Here is a 14935-nt window from a genome sequence, read left to right as displayed (position 1 = left end):
TTTAATTTTTTCTGAGCCTAGTTTCTCCATCTGTAAAATGAAAAGTCCTAGTTTATTGTTCCAGCTACCACATTCTTTCCTTGTTTACAGCTTTGTTATAATGTGCTTCTCCAACCTCTTTTGATCACGTCTGTTAAGGGGAACCAGTCCCTTGCTCAGTGTGCCTCAGCTCTTCTGTGCATGCAGAATTGGTAGGAAGGTAACTTCAGCAAGGGCTTTCTTATTTCTGTACATGTCAGAGTGATTCAGCTCTGTCCACTCTTGACTCAAGAGAAACTCATGCTTGGGATTTTTAACCACAATTATTAGGCCTCATTTATTGTTCCTCAAAATTAGGATTATCAAAAAGTAGCAAAGTAGAGATTTGGGTATTGGAACTATAAAACTTTTGTTTGAAGAATAGTGATGGGGTTTGAGAAAATGCAGCTTCCATCTTCTGGGCCCTTTCTTCATCTTCTTTATTCTTCTTGACTTTTTAAAAACCTGCCTTGATGACAAGAATTAGATCAGATGTGTATAGCTGTGTAGATTATAAAAGTTGCCAGCGTGATAAGTATAAGACAGTTTAATGGGCTTTTCTTCATTTAAATGGAGAACAGCAAGAGAAATGGAGGAAGTTGAGGGAAACATTATTTGAAGGATAAGGGCTTGGGGAGTTTAGAGGAGAAATCTAAATATTGTCAACCCTTATGCAATATGATACTTGCACTTAATGGAAGGAAAAGTGTTCTCTGGTCCCAGATTGTAAATGTTTATAGTCTTGGGGGAAATCTGCCAGCTTACTGAAAACAAAATCTTAGTGAGACACTCCATGGAAAATTCTTTACTTCTTCCGTCTCTCTTGGCTGTCTGCTATAAGGCTACAGATCTGGGTCCAGAGCCTGCCTGACCACTGAGTACATAACCAGATATAGTTCTCATCTGAGAGCCAAGCTGTCTGTGCCAGTGGGGTTGTGAGCCTTTCACACAGGGTTGGCAGGTGCTGGAATCATCTGTCATGTTGGAGTAGAATGCTAACATGGTTCTCACCTCCATAGTAGTTACACTATATCATGACTGGAGTAGAGAGACAGGTACTTGGAAGGCTTGACTCAAGACCTGGATCAGTCAGTCTTTTTTTTTTTTTAATTTTTTATTAAGGTATGATTGATATACACCCTTATGAAGGTTTCACATGAAAAAACAATGTGGTTACTACATTCACCCATATTATCAAGTTCCCACCCCACCCCAATACAGTCACTGTCCATCAGTGCAGCAAGTTGCCAGAGATCCACTATGTCCCTACTCTGTGATACACTGTTCTCCCTGTGACCCCCACACCATGTGTACTAAACATGATACCCCTCAGTCCCCTTCTCCCTCCCTCCCCACCCGCCCTCCCACACTCCTCCCCTTTGGTAACCACTAGTTCATTCTTGGAGTCTCTAAGTCTGCTGCCATTTTATTCCTTCAGTTTTGCTTCATTGTTACACTCCATAAATGAGGGAAATCATTTGGCATTTGTCTTTCTCCGCCTGGCTTATTTCACTGAGCATAATGTCCTCCAGCTCCATCCATGTTGTTGCAAATGGTATGATTTGTTTCTTTCTTATGGCTGAATAATATTCCATTGTGTATATGTACCACATCTTCTTTATCCATTCATCTACTGATAGACACTTAGTTGCTTCCATAGCTTGGCTATTGTAAAAAGTGCTGCGATGAACACAGGGGTGCATATGGCTTTTTGAATCTGAGAAGTTGTATTCTTTGGGTATATTCTGAGAAGTGGGATTCCAGGGTCAAATGGTATTTCTATTTTTAGTTTTTTGAGGAACCATTATTGCTTTCCATAATGGTTGAAGTAGCTTACATTCCCCCCAGCAGTGTAGGAGGGTTCCCCTTTCTCTGCATCCTCGCCAACATTTGTTGTTCTTAGTCTTTTCAATGCTGGCCATCCTTACTGGTGTGAGGTGATATCTCATTGTGGTTTTAATTTGCATTTCCCTGCTGATTAGTGATGAGGAGCATCTTTTCATATGCCTGTTGGCCATCTGAATTTCTTCTTTGGAGAACCATCACTTAATATTGGATCAGTCAATCTTAACCATTAATATGTTGAAGGCTTCTCATAGTGATGATCTGCTCATAGTCGAGATTTCCACATTTACTGACTTTTTTATCACCTGTAATTTACTTGTATAAATTCTTGTAATTTGTAAAAAAGACTCCTTCACTGTAGCAAAGGGACTTTGAGCTTAGAAACTGGGCATCAGTCAATATTGCCATCCCAGTTTCAGTTTCCGTCTCAGCCAGAAAACTTCCATCAAAGTTCCTAATGTGAGAACCTTGATCAGGTCCTGCAGGGCATTTGCTGTTTGGGCTAAAAATTGATAAAAAGCCTTTGTATTAAATGTAGTTGTCTTTTAAAAAGTGGCATAATTAAACTTTTGACCAGTTTTCATCTGGCAAAGAAGGAATGAATTGCTGCTGTGATTTTCATTATACTGAGGAGTGAGGATGGGGCAGACATTTTAAGTTCAGGCTTCCTAGTCTGTGCCAATTATATGAGTTTCTGTGGCTTCTGTTATAAATCACCACATACTTGGTGACTTAGAACAACAGAAATTACTATCTCAGGAGGCTAGAGGTCTGAAATCAAGGTGTCAGTAGGGCCACACTCCCTCCGCAGGCTCTAGGGGACACTTCATTCTTCGCCTCTTCCAGCTTCTGGTGACTGTCAGCATTCCCGGACTTGTGGCCGCATCACTCCAGTCTCTGCCTCTCTGGAGAGTCACATTGCTTCCTCCTCTTCTGTCTGTTTCAAATCTCCACCTGCCCGTCTCCAATAAGGACACTCCTCATCGGCTTTAGGGCCCACTTCAGTAATCCAGAATGATCATCTCCTCATCCTAACATCCTAAATTATATCTGCAAAGGTTCCTTTTCCTAGTAGGGTAACATTCACAGGTTTCAGGAATCAGGACATGGACGTGTCTCCTTGGGTGCCACCATTCAACACCCTGCACCAGTGGAAAGGAGATACATGACAAGAGGAGATGCGTGGAGGCAGCAGTGTGCGGCATCCGGGCCCAGCCCTCGTCCATGCCTGGATGTGCCGTGTAACTGTGGTGGCATCGGTTTGGGCAGCCTGGAGAGACATCTTGAGGTGATTCTAGATAACTGAGAATCAGCTGTAGGTACCGAAAATGTGACTTTGTATGCATTTGGGCATTCGTTCTTTCATCAACAAATATTTCTTGAGGGCCTACTATTGGCTGAGTGCTATTCTAGGTATTTGGGATACATCAGTGAACAAACAGCCAGAGGTTCCTGCCCTTGTAGAATTTATATTCTACCTTTGCTAATAATAACTGAAGAAAATCATGTGAGTGACTCAGAGATTTGGTGTTTGGCTGGCAAATATTTGTGTGGAAGAAATTATATGCTTTGCTGTTATCTCCAAGAGTTTTAAGCTTTTCAGCATAGAGTTGAAATGTAATTTTGGGGAGTATCTAAACCTGTGATTATAAATTATTGTTGAATTGTATGAATTTGTGGAGGATGAAGGGCAAAACAGTGGCAGACAGGGGAATATATTACAATCATCTTTATCTCCTAACTATTTTGTCAGCATGATGTGTTGAAATCAAGGTAAATGTGGGCTGAAAAATCCAAACAAGGCATAGTATGCTGCACAGACCCCAGCTTCTAGGGTGTCATCTGCCCTGCTGTTCTAAGGCCAAAGCAGTAGTTGTAGCAGTATTGTGAGACACAACAGGAAGGTCAGCTCTTGGAGCCAGAAACACTTGGTGGTGGCGACAGTTGCAGGCTATTTTGGGAATGGAGGAAGCGTTGTTTTGTAAGGCTGTCTCTGCACTCGTTCCCAGATTTAACTCTGGCACTGATCAGCCATCAGCCACTTTTGCCTTTGATATAGAGAGAGCGATATTAGGTACAGTAGAGATTATAGTGCTGTTTCCCCATTTTATTGGTAAAAATCAAGTATATTTCCTCAGAGATAGCTTGTCATTCATTGCCAGGAAAATGTGACATGCTGATTTTAGGAAGCTTTAAATTACTGCCTTGGCAATTTTCCTAATAGCCCTCTGGGTTAATAATTAAATAATACCTTCCCGAGGAGCTTAGAACAAGTTGTTAATTTAGTTAAATTCTGTGTTTTCAGTAATGCAGAATAAAAGTAAATGGACATAAACCACCACAGAAGGAGTTGGGTTAATGCAAAGAAGGATTTTCCTCTTGATGTCATGAGTAACATCAGAAACTTGTGTAGGCTTCTTCGCCTGTTCCGGAAAAGACAGACCCATCTCTCTGGAAGGTCCAGTGTCGCCCCTGAGTCGAGGTATGGCCCTGAACAGGGCTTCGCAGGTGGGATGACCTGCCCATCTGCCGAGCGGCAGTCGTGAGTCAGCATCACAGCCACAGACGGAGGGGGCAGAAGGGCATCTAAATTTAGTTGTCATGCACTTGAGAAGGTTTTCAGGGACTGTGTGTCTCTCCTCTATGGCTTGAGTCACAGTGCATCTTCTGTAGGCAAGAAAAAAAAAAATAGAAAGAGAGGAAAAAGGAAAAAGAGCAGAGAATGGTCACCCTGAGTTACTTTATGAGAGTGAGTGTCTGTGACCCATGCTCACTGTCCCCAAGGGCAGTTCTCTTTCAGCTCAGCTGCGGGACATACCATTCTACTCATGTAGCTCCTGAACTTAGGAACTCAGAGGACAGTAGAGGGGGAATTTTCTGAAGTCAGCCTCAACTAACAAGCTCTAAAATCTTGCTAATTCAAAGACATTTTTAGCCAAACCACCTTCCTCCTATAAGGTACTAGAGGTGGGAGAGGGCAGTGATGGGTGAGGAGTAAGTACAGTTTCTGCTTTTTCCTGGGGAAGTTGCTACTTGTTAAACTATTGGCTTAAAAACAATGCCAGGCACTATGCCATGGGTTCATCTGCTCTAATCTCATGGAGCATTTGGAGGTAGGTGGATTCCCAGGCTGTAGGTGAGAACTCTGCTACTCAGGCTGTGCGCCACACAAGATTTTCTGCATCGGCAGAGTCAATGTGCAAACCTTTGTCTGACTCCAGGGCTGATGCTTTTAATGATATACTGTCCTTCCCTTTGTGGAGGGCATGGGGAATAATTTAACAGTTGGCCTATTTTATTTTCTCTGAGGTGATTCTTTGGAGATTGATGATCTGCCAAAGTACATGGCAGATTAGGACAGCATTTTGTTGTTATTCTCTCAAACATCTTCATGATGTCATTCTTATAAACATCCTTGAGATTCATAGGGAAAAATACCATGAAACTGAAAAGGAAGAGAACTGAAGTGATGGGGGAAAGGTGACTAAGAAAAGGAAGGGACAGAAGGAAGAAGGAAGGAATGAGGAAAGGTGTTTCCTGCTATCTCCTACCTGGTCTAGCTGGTATTATTTTGGGCGTTCTGGAATTTGGCTGCAGTCATCTTCAAAGGGCAAAGAATGATCCTGAAAACATTGGCTTCCAAAAGCCTGGTTGTGGCATGGCCATTGGAGCTAAGTTTTTAGACTGCTCTTCTTTCAGAGCCAAAGAAATTTTGCAACCAAGCAAGAATCAGTTGACCCAGCTGCTTAACACAGGTTAAGATGGCACATTTGACCTTCCTGATATAGGAGTTTATTATTACATGGACAAAGAGCATACTTAACCTCTAAGACGCTCTCTTCTCTTTGGACTTCAGTACCTTCTTGAAAAGTACCTTCTTCTATCCTTTCACTTTTAAGTCTAAAACAGTTTGTAGTGACAGACATGCAATATATGAGAAACTTAGTGATAAGCATAATTAATCAATATTTTACATGCTCAAGAAGTAAAGAGTAAATAGGGGATGCTTGTAGAAGTTGATAAACCTAAGAAGGAACCACCATTATAGAAGAAATGTACTTTTGAGAGCTGCTTGTTGAAAAGAAACCATTATGAATTGTGGCTATAAAAGTCATCTGGCCTCAGAAGGTCAGTTTGGAGGAAAATATTATATTGCATCAAATCAAATCTAGGCTGATGTGTTTAGCTAATATTTGTAATTGTGAAAAGAGTATCAAATGGTTTGGGGAAAATGAACAAAGATGCTTTTTGTAACCAGGGTTACCTAATTAAATTTTCATCTAAATCCAATCAGCCTATTTTTCAGCAATCTCTTTAGGAAGGATTCACACAAAGTTTATCTTTGCAAGGAGTTCCCATAAATTCTCTTCAAAAGATATGTACTGCTTACGTCCTGTAGTTACAAAGGTCCTCTGGAGTTCTAAGTTGAATGCCACCCACAGTATTCTTGTGCTGTTCAAACAGTTGCTCATTATCATTATAAAATATCCTTTGCTATGTTTGATTGAAGACAGCATTTCTCAAACTCTGTGATCTCAGGATTCCTTGACATTGTAAAAATTTATTCAGGATCCCAAAGAGCTTTTGTTCGTATTGGTTATTATATATTACTGAGAAATTTAAAAAATACGTGTTTATCAATTCATTTAAAATAGCAATAACCTATTATATGCTAATATAAATTGAAAATATCTATATACTTAAAATTATGAGAAGAGTAGTATTGTTTTACATTTTAAAAAATCTCTTCTATTGTTTTCATTCAATATGTTGTGATGCATTGTTTTGATTAAAGGATATAAAGAAAATCTGGCCTCACACAGATATACATTTGGAAAGGGAGGAGTATTTTAATAGCCTGTTTGACTATTGTGGATATTCGTCTTGAATACTATACTAAAACTCCAACAAGAAGTACTTTCTTTCTTTGTTTTTCATTAAAATTTTTTTGAAATATAGTTGACATGCCATATTACAATAGTTTCAGGTGTATAACATAGTCATTCTATAATTGTATACATTATAAAATGCTCACCACAATAAGTGGTTACCATCTGTCATCATACAAAGTTATTACAATATTACTGACTGTATCCACTATGCTGTGCTTTTCATCCCTGTGACTTGTTAATTTTATAACTGGAAGTTTATACCTCTTTATCTTTCTCACCTATTCCACCCATTCTCTCACTGCCCTTCCTCTGGCAACCACCATTTGTTCTATGTATTTATGAGTCTATTTTTGTTTCTTTTGTTGTTCATTTGTTTTATTGTTTTAGATGCCACATACAAGTGAAATCATACATTTCTGTCTGACTTATTTCACTTAACATTATACCATCTAGATCCATCCATGTTGTTGTAAATGGAAAGATTTCCTTTTTAATGGCTGGGTAATGTTCCAGTGTGTGGTACTGGAATACTTTAACAATATTAACAATGTTGTTAATACATTTTAACAATATTAATTCTTCCAATCCACGAGCACAGAATATCTTTCCATTTATTTGTGTCATCTTCAGTTTCTTTCATCAGTGTCTTAGAGTTTTCAGAGCATGGGTCTTTCACCTCCTTTATTAAATTTATTCCTAAGTATTTTGTTCTTTTTGATGCAGTTATAATTGGAATTGTTTTCTTAATTTCTCTTTCTACCAAGGAGTAGCTCCGTAAACATTCGTTGTAATGTGCAGTCTAAAACCCTGCCAATGGACTTTTCTTACTTTGTGGCATTAAAATGCAATGGGCTGACCTGTACTTTGAATGAATCTTTTACCATTGCATAATTTTCTAATACTATGCATTTGATTATTTGGAAACTATGGGTTCACTGAGTTATGCAGATGTTCCAAATGTTAATACATTTCATTATACAGTATCAACCAAATCACATTCGTTGATAGTTGTACCAGTTTCATCAGAAAAATATATGGTAAGAAGCTATCAAGCTCATAGTAGTGGATATGTTTCCCAAAGTTCTGAGTTCACTTAGGTGATCACATTTTATCATTGGCAACAAATGCTAGTTATTTTCTTTGAGGCGAGAAGTTCATCTTATTCATTTTCACATCTTACTAATCATAATTTGTCAGTTGTTCTTTTGAGTAAAAATAGCAGTCCATGAAAAAAGGCAGTAATTCATTTCATAACTCAAACATGCACAAGTGTGTTTTCCCCAGGGGTGACTGTCGTGCCTCAGTGTGTGACAGAAGGGCTCCACGCGTACTCCCCATTGTGTCACACTGAAGATTAAAAAGATTTAGAGCTAGGGATTGAGATTTAACAAAGTTAATAATTTTTACTGCTTCATCAAGGTCATTCTTAAGTGAAACTGGCTTTTTAAACAGTTGTGAGTGTGTGATAGGGAAGAACACGGGGAGTAACCTCCTTGATACCACTGCCTTGATTCCTGCTGAGGCACCGTAGGTTTTCCCCACCATGCCTTTTGCATCATTAGTGAGAATGTCAGCACAGTGCAAAAAGGCAGATAATGTCTTAATATTGTTATAAAATCATTTTGATCTGGATAATTGTTTCTCAGCTGAAGTAACCTTATATTTTGGTTTAATAGAAGGGGATTAAAAATCAAGTTTTTTAAAAAAAGGAGTCTCATTTGTTTCTAGGTCCTGCATTTATCCTAGCTGTTTTGGAAACATCCAAGCTTTGATAATGATTACCTTTATCAATGTGGACTCTTCCTCCTTTTTATTCTGTAAATATGTTAAAACAGCCTTCTGGTTTTTGCAGATGTGTCAGTGATGTTCCTTTCAGGCTTATGGTAGCCTAAAGTCTCTATTCAAAAAGCTTCTCTGCTTTCTCCTTCCTAATTGTTGCTGTGGGATGGGCAGCTAAGGATCCCAAACTGTCCATAACTACAAACGTGCTTCACCATAATATTGCTTGAAGCCATTCAGAAAGTACATGAAAAGAAAATAACATTTCTTCGGTTTGAAGTGATCATCAAAACACAGATTGTTTAGCAAACCTAAAATCTGAAACTACAACTTCCCACTGAGAAAATTGCATTTGCTTGTATGTGACTATTTTCTCTTAAAATTCTCAAGCAAATTAGTGGTTTCTAATATGCCTTCTTTTTCATAATGTAGTGGTGAAACAGTTCACTCATTTATATGTAGTACAGGGATGTGTTGTTTCATTGCACTTCACTTTAATTGCACTTTACAGATACTGCATCTTTTACGATTTGAAGTTTTGTGGCAACCCTGTCGAGCAAGTCTGTTGTCACCATTTTCCCAATAGTATTTGCTCACTTTGTGTCACATTTTGGTAGTTCTCACAATATTTCAAACTTTTAAAATTATATTTGTTATGGTGGTCTGTGGTCAGTGATCTTTGATGTTACTACTGTAATTGTTTTGGGGTGCCAAGAACTATGCCCACATAAGATGGCAGACTTAATAAGTGTTATGTGTATTCTGACTGCTCCACCAACCAACAGCTCCCCCATCTCTCTCTTTGGGCCTCCCTGTTGCCTAAGGCACAACGCTATTGAAATTAGGCCCATTAATAACCCAGCCATGGCCTCTCAGTGGTCAAGTGAAAGGAAGCACGTCTCTCACTTTCAATCAAAAGCTGGAAATGATTCCTCTTAGTGAGGAAGGCATGCCAAAAGCCAAGGTAGGCAAGATTCTAGGCCTCTTGCCCCAAACACTTGGCCAATTTGTGAATGTAAAGGAAAAATTCTTGAAGGAAGTTAAAATTGCTACTCCAGTGAACACACAAATGATAAGCAAGTGAAACAGCCTTATTGCTGATAGTGAAAAAGTTTGAGTGGCCTCAATGGAAAATCAAACCAGCCACAACATTCCCTTAAGCCAAACCTAATTCAGAGCAAAGCCTTAACTCTGCAATTCTGTGAAGGCTGAGAGAGGTGAGGAAGCTGCAGAAGAAAAGTTGGAAAACAGCAGAGGTTGTTTCATGAGGTTTAAGGAAAGAAGTGTCTCCATAACATGAAAGTGCAGGTGAAGCAGCAGGTGCTGATGGAGAAGCTGCAGCAAGTTACTCAGAAGATCCAGCTGAGATCATTAATGCAGGTGGATACACTAAACAACAGATTTTTAATGTAGATGAAACAGCCTTCTAGAGGGGAAAGATCCTATCTGGGACTTCCATAGCTAGGGAGGAGAAGTCAGTGCTGGCTTCAGAGCTTCAAAGGACAGGCTGACTCTCTCGTTAAGGGCAAATGCACCTGGTCATATTAGGTTGAAGCCAGAGCTCATTTACATTCTGAAAATCCTAAGGGCCTTAAGAATTATGCGTGTCTACCCTGCCTGTGCTCTATAAATGGAACAACAAAGCCTGGATGACAATGCATCTCTTTACAACATGGTTTACTGAATATTTTAAGCCCTCTGTTGAGATACTCCTTAGAAAAGAAGATTCCTTTCAAAGTATTACTGCTCATTGACAATGTGCCTTGTCATCCAAGGGCTCTGATGGAGGCGAACAGTGAAGATTCACATTGTATTCATGCCTGCTGACACGGTATCCATTCTGCAGCCCATGGGTCAGAGTCATTTTTACTTTCAAGTCATCTTATTTAAGAAATACGTTACATAAAGGCTATAGCTGCCAAAGATGGTGATTCCTCTGATGGATCTGGTCAAAGTAAACTGAAAACCTTCTGGAAAGGATTCCCCATTCTATATGCCATTAACATTTGTGATTCATGAAAAGAGGTCAAAGTATCAACATGAATAGGAGTTTGGAAGAAGTTGACTCCATCCCCCATGGGTGACTTTGAGGTTCAAGACTTCAGGGGAGGCAGTGACTGCAAATGTGGTGGAAAGAGGAAGAGAACTAGAATTTGAAGTGGAGCCTGAAGATGTGATTGAATTGCTGCAATGTCATGATAAAACTTGAGTGGATGAGGAGTTGCTTCTTATGGATGAGTGAAAAAAGTGGTTTCTTGGAATAGAACCTACTCTAGGTGAAGATGCTGTGAAGATTGTTGAAATGACAACAAAGAATGTAGACTATAACACAGACTTAGTTGATAAGCCTGTGGCATGGCTGGAGAGGACTGAATTTTGAAAGAAGTTCTACTGTGGGTAAAATGCATCAAGTAGCATCATATGCTATTGAGAAATCGTTTGTGAGAGAAGAGTTGACTGATACAACAAACTTCATTGTCTTATATTAAGAAACTGCCACATCCACCCCAGCCTTCAGCAACCACCACCCAGATCTGTCAGCCGCCATCAGCATAAGGCAAGGCCTTCTACCAGCCTAAAGATTGTGATTTACTGAAAGCTCAGGTGATGGTTAGCATTTTTTGGCTGTAAAGTGTTTTTTAATTAAGGTATGTGCATTGTCTTTTAGACACCATGCTATTGCACACTTAATAGACTACAGTATAGTACAAACATAACTTTGTATGTGCTGGGAAACCAGAAATATTCATTTGAGTCTATTGCGATATTTGCTTTATTGAGATCTTTATTGAGGTCTGGAACCAAACCCACAATATTTCTGAGGTATGCCTGTATTTAGAAATGCCTTCATAGTTAATCCTAGTAGTACAGTAAATAAGATTAAGTATCATTATGCCTATTTCAGAGCTGAGATATTGAGGCATGGAGACAATTCAGGGGCTTGCATGAGATCACAAAGTTTAGAAGTCATACTCTGGATACTTATCAGTATGCAAGAAATAGAAATTAGTAAATCTTCAGAACTGCTGTGTTGTCAGTGCCCAGAGCTGTGTCTGGCACATGGTAGAACTCAATAAGTACTTGTTGAGTGAATGAATGGACTTCTCTTTTCAGGCTTGTATTGATGAAAATTTGGACATGGTGAAGTTTCTCGTGGAGAACAGAGCCAATGTAAACCAACAGGACAACGAGGGCTGGACACCCCTTCATGCAGCAGCTTCCTGTGGCTATCTCAACATAGCAGAGTGAGTCTCTGTGTGAGTTTGGATTATTTGTAGGAATAGCCTTCATTTCTTTTCTGCTCTTAAGAATTTGAATTTCATAAATAGTTATAATCTCTATTACAAATTATAAAAGCAGGAATTTGAGTTGTTTTTCAGAAATAATTGACACTATGTCTTACATAGCTGCTAAATCCACGTTTCATTTGCTCCCGTTTTCAAGTGGTTCATGTATGTTGGGATATGCAGAGGCAGCTTCTGTCTGTTGTACTGACTTCAATTTTGAGCAGCTATAGCTAACCACATGTGTAGAAAGGCCTCGAGATTTTTTCTGACCTTCTTTGTAAACTTGTTATATTGTTTAAAAAAAAATCAGTGCTTAATACAAACGAAAGTGGTGAATGTCTGGTATATTGACTACAATATCATATAGTTAATAGCAAAAGAATAAGCCTAAACATATGGACAAAGGAAAGGTAGGGATTGGGCTGTGTTTTCCACATTAGTTGAATGGGTATGTTTATTAAGACACACAAGTAGCTACTAATTTCCATGACAACTAGTGGCCCATCCCTTGGGAAGGAGAATCCTGACCATGTAATGTCTGGTATATAAGGGGAATTCAGTAAATGTCTTTTGAATGAAGGAATGATCAGGGAGGTTATTTATTTATTTTTTTTGTAGATAATTATTTTTTATTGAAGGGTAGTTGACACACAGAATTACATTAGTTTCAGGTGTACAACACAGTGATTCAACATTTATATACAGGATAATTCTAGGTACCAGCTATCACCATACAAAGTTGTTACAATATTTTGACTATATTCCTTATGCTATACATTACATCCCGGTTACTTATTTATTTTACAATTGGAAGTGTCTACTTTTTTTTTTTTTTTTGAGAGGCATCTCACATATTTATTGATCAAATGGTTGTTAACAACAATAAAATTCTGTATAGGGGAGTCAATGCTCAATGCACAATCATTAATCCACCCCAAGCCTAATTTTCGTCAGTCTCCAATCTTCTGAAGCATAACAAAAAAGTTCTTAGATGGAGAACAAATTCTTACACAGTGAATAAGTTACATGGTGAACAGTACAAGGGCAGTCATCACAGAAACTTTCGGTTTTGCTCATGCATTATGAACTATAAACAGTCAGTTCAAATATGAATACTCATTTGATTTTTATACTTGATTTATATGTAGATACCACATTTCTCTCTTTATTATTATTATTTTTAATAAAATGCTGAAGTGGTAGGTAGATACAAGATAAAGGTAGAAAACATAGTTTAGTGTTGTAAGAGAACAAATGTAGATGATCAGGTGTGTGCCTGTAGACTATGTGTTAATCCAAGCTAGACAAGGGCAATAAAACATCCACGTATGCAGAAGATTTCTCTCAGAACAGGGGGGGTGAGGTTCTAAGCCTCACCTCTGTTGATCCCCAATTTCTCACCTGATGGCCCCCCTGCGACTGTGCCTGTCTTAGGTTGTTCCTCCCTTGAGGAATCTTACCCGTCTCTGGCTAACCAGTCATCTTCCAGAGCCATACAGGGAAATGTAAAGTTGGTAAGTGAGAGAGAAGCCTTATTGTTTGAAAAGGTTAGCTTTTTACTTCTTTGCATATTAATGCCCTGTGGCTTCTATGCCCAGCATTTGTCTTGAGCTGTCTTTACCACTTGGAAGAATTATGATACTCGGTAAATTTGATATGAGGCACGAATTCTATTTAAGGGTTGTAATTAGGAAGGAAGAAGAAAAGCTATAGAAGTAGCAGGCGGAAGAAAACCTGGGAAGATTGATTATTTCTTTGACATATCTTCTTGTAGAGTAACTTCAGCATGTATAGGTTTTAAACTACTAATTAAATTGCGCACTCACATTAACATAATAGGAGTATAGTTACACAACCAAAGCATACCTGTAATTACCATCCATCTCCAGTGAAACCAAGAAAACCAGTTAGGCACCTTAGGCATTTGTGAAAACTTATCTATGATATGGTGGATATTGTCCAACTGAACTTGAACAGTCTGAGAGAAATCAGATAAATTAAAACAACCCATTCCTGGGGACTGTTCACATCCCATATGTTCTTTTAACAGTAAATAGTCTGTATTGTAAGATTTTGGAGCGCTACAATTTGCACTTCTCCTAATTCTTGGTTGAGTTCCAACAGTATAGATCCAGTCAAATTTGTTGTTTTACTGTATGCACAGGCCAGCTTAGATATCTCCTTCTTCATTCCCATGGCAAGTCCAGGAACTGGTGGGATGAGTGCATCTACAGCTGTAGCAGTGCGTGGATCTTTGTTGGGGTTTTTTGATGATCATCTTCTGTCATGAGTCTTCCAGAGAGTGCTGATGTTGGAAGTTCTTTTTCATATCCTATCTTAGTTGATTTTCGGGGTAGCCAAATTAGGCTTTGATCCTCTGTATAAACACAAACAGGCAGGGAGGTTATTTTTAAACAAGAAAGAGACTTTGGTGGTTGAAGCATCTTTAAATGAGTGTATTCTACATGAGAATAAATTTAGCTTGATAAAGTAAATTCCCTAAATAAAATAATTATATTCTGTGGTCCTTTGAAAATCATATTACTTGTTTTAAGACTCATTTTTAATATGATTAGAGCTCCATTACATTTTTCTTATTCGGCGACAGCTGGGAGAATTATGTTGACAGCATTGTAGAGACCTGGGCATGGCTTCCCATGGAATCTGATTTGCCCAGGTTTCTTGGCACAGAGCCTGCATCAGTGGTTTGCTGTTGAGCCTGGGATGCTCGGTGGAAGAAGTTAAACAAAGGGACGGTCAGAACCAGGGAAACAGCACTGGTGTCTGACTGGGCTGTTTGTTCTAGAAAGTGGATGACTGGATTGGCCCCAAAGCCAGCAGCAATTAACAGTGCAGTTTTCTTCAGTCTTGATTCTTCACTCTGTTCTAAGTTAGTAAAAGTCAGTCACCTCTTCATCCCCTGGCTGCCCTCTTTTCCAAGTCTCATAGAGAAGGCCTTACCCACTAATGCCAGCATTCTGATGCCTAAGTTAAGGTGGCTTCATCATAGATTGTGATTTTTACTTAAAAAATGTAACCAAGAAACATTTATAGAGCATGTTAGCACTTCATTATTGATATTGGACTATATTTTCAGGTTGCTTGGTTGTGATT

At 38.9% G+C, this 14935-nt stretch overlaps 1 protein-coding gene across 7 annotated transcripts in view; it reads left to right on the top strand.

The window, feature by feature from the left end:
- The window catches only part of PPP1R12B (protein phosphatase 1 regulatory subunit 12B), a 223580-nt gene that overhangs the window by 45627 nt on the left and 163018 nt on the right, over positions 1–14935 (top strand). For all 7 annotated transcript variants that reach the window (XM_057508114.1, XM_057508113.1, XM_057508118.1 and 4 more), the window contains exon 2: positions 11649–11779. In XM_057508114.1, coding sequence (XP_057364097.1) covers positions 11649–11779 — 131 coding nt within the window. The remainder of the gene's footprint in view (positions 1–11648; positions 11780–14935) is intronic.

Source organism: Manis pentadactyla, chromosome 9, assembly GCF_030020395.1.
Source record: "Manis pentadactyla isolate mManPen7 chromosome 9, mManPen7.hap1, whole genome shotgun sequence".
NCBI classification, from domain to species: domain Eukaryota; kingdom Metazoa; phylum Chordata; class Mammalia; order Pholidota; family Manidae; genus Manis; species Manis pentadactyla.
The sequence above is the reverse complement of the archived record's forward strand: the minus strand, read 5'-3'. Positions and strand labels throughout refer to the sequence as shown.